The sequence below is a fragment of the Merops nubicus genome, unplaced genomic scaffold, assembly GCF_000691845.1.
Source record: "Merops nubicus isolate BGI_N331 unplaced genomic scaffold, ASM69184v1 scaffold14647, whole genome shotgun sequence".
NCBI lineage: Eukaryota > Metazoa > Chordata > Aves > Coraciiformes > Meropidae > Merops > Merops nubicus.
This window is the reverse complement of record NW_008622390.1, coordinates 1-712: the sequence shown is the minus strand read 5'-3', so window position 1 is coordinate 712 and position 712 is coordinate 1. Positions and strand designations below refer to the sequence as shown.

The window sequence follows — 712 nt, the reverse complement described above, 5'->3', positions numbered from 1 at the left end:
TGGCTGATCCACGGCACCCCGGGGAGGTGCAGACAGGGGGGCACATGAGCCCTCCCTGAGGAGCCAGCTCCAACACCCAGCACCAGCCCAGCAAAGCCCATGAGGGACATACCTGTCTCCAAACATCATGGGGTCGCTGAGGCACTGGGTGCAGGCTTCGTGGAACCACTGCCGGCAGCGGTAGCACTGCAGCCCAGGTACCACCTGGGGAGGGAGAGGAGGCAGGTGACAGCGAGGGCAGCGTGTGGCAGCCACCACCCTGGCCCCCTCCCAGGTGTGGAACCCCAGCCAGGGAGAGACAGTCTGGCCCTAATGTGTATTTTCTGCAGGCACAAAAGTGGGTGCAATGGTGCCTCTGTGAGTGAGTGGAGACCTGGAGGGTTGAGGCAGGTTGGGCAGCAACCCCGCGGGCCTCAGGGCAGTGCCTGCAAGTTGAGAACTTCTCTCTTGGACGGAAGAACCCCCCACCCTGACCCCAGCTGCCTTTGCAAATGCTTTTTCCCCAGAAAACCCCCAAGGCAGGCAGGCAGGCGGGGGCTTACTCGCCGGGTCCCCCGCAGTAGCAGTAGCACTGCTGCTGGTTGGTGCGGTGGGGGGAGTCCCACTCCAGCAGGTCGGGGTTGTAGGACAGCACCATCTTGACGGCTTGCAGCGTCCTGGCGATGGCTCCCTTCTTCAGGGCACCCCCCTTCTGTGGGAGCGAGCGGGAGGG

At 64.0% G+C, this 712-nt stretch overlaps 1 protein-coding gene across 1 annotated transcript in view; it reads right to left on the bottom strand.

The window, feature by feature from the left end:
- The window catches only part of LOC103777230 (PHD finger protein 19-like), a gene marked incomplete at its 5' end in the record, with an annotated part of 3,637 nt that extends 2,949 nt beyond the window's left edge, over nt 1–688 (bottom strand). Inside the window, 3 exon segments of the mRNA XM_008944774.1 lie at nt 113–194; nt 197–204; nt 543–688. Coding sequence (XP_008943022.1) covers nt 113–194; nt 197–204; nt 543–688 — 236 coding nt within the window.
- Nucleotides 689–712: the final 24 nt, after the last annotated feature.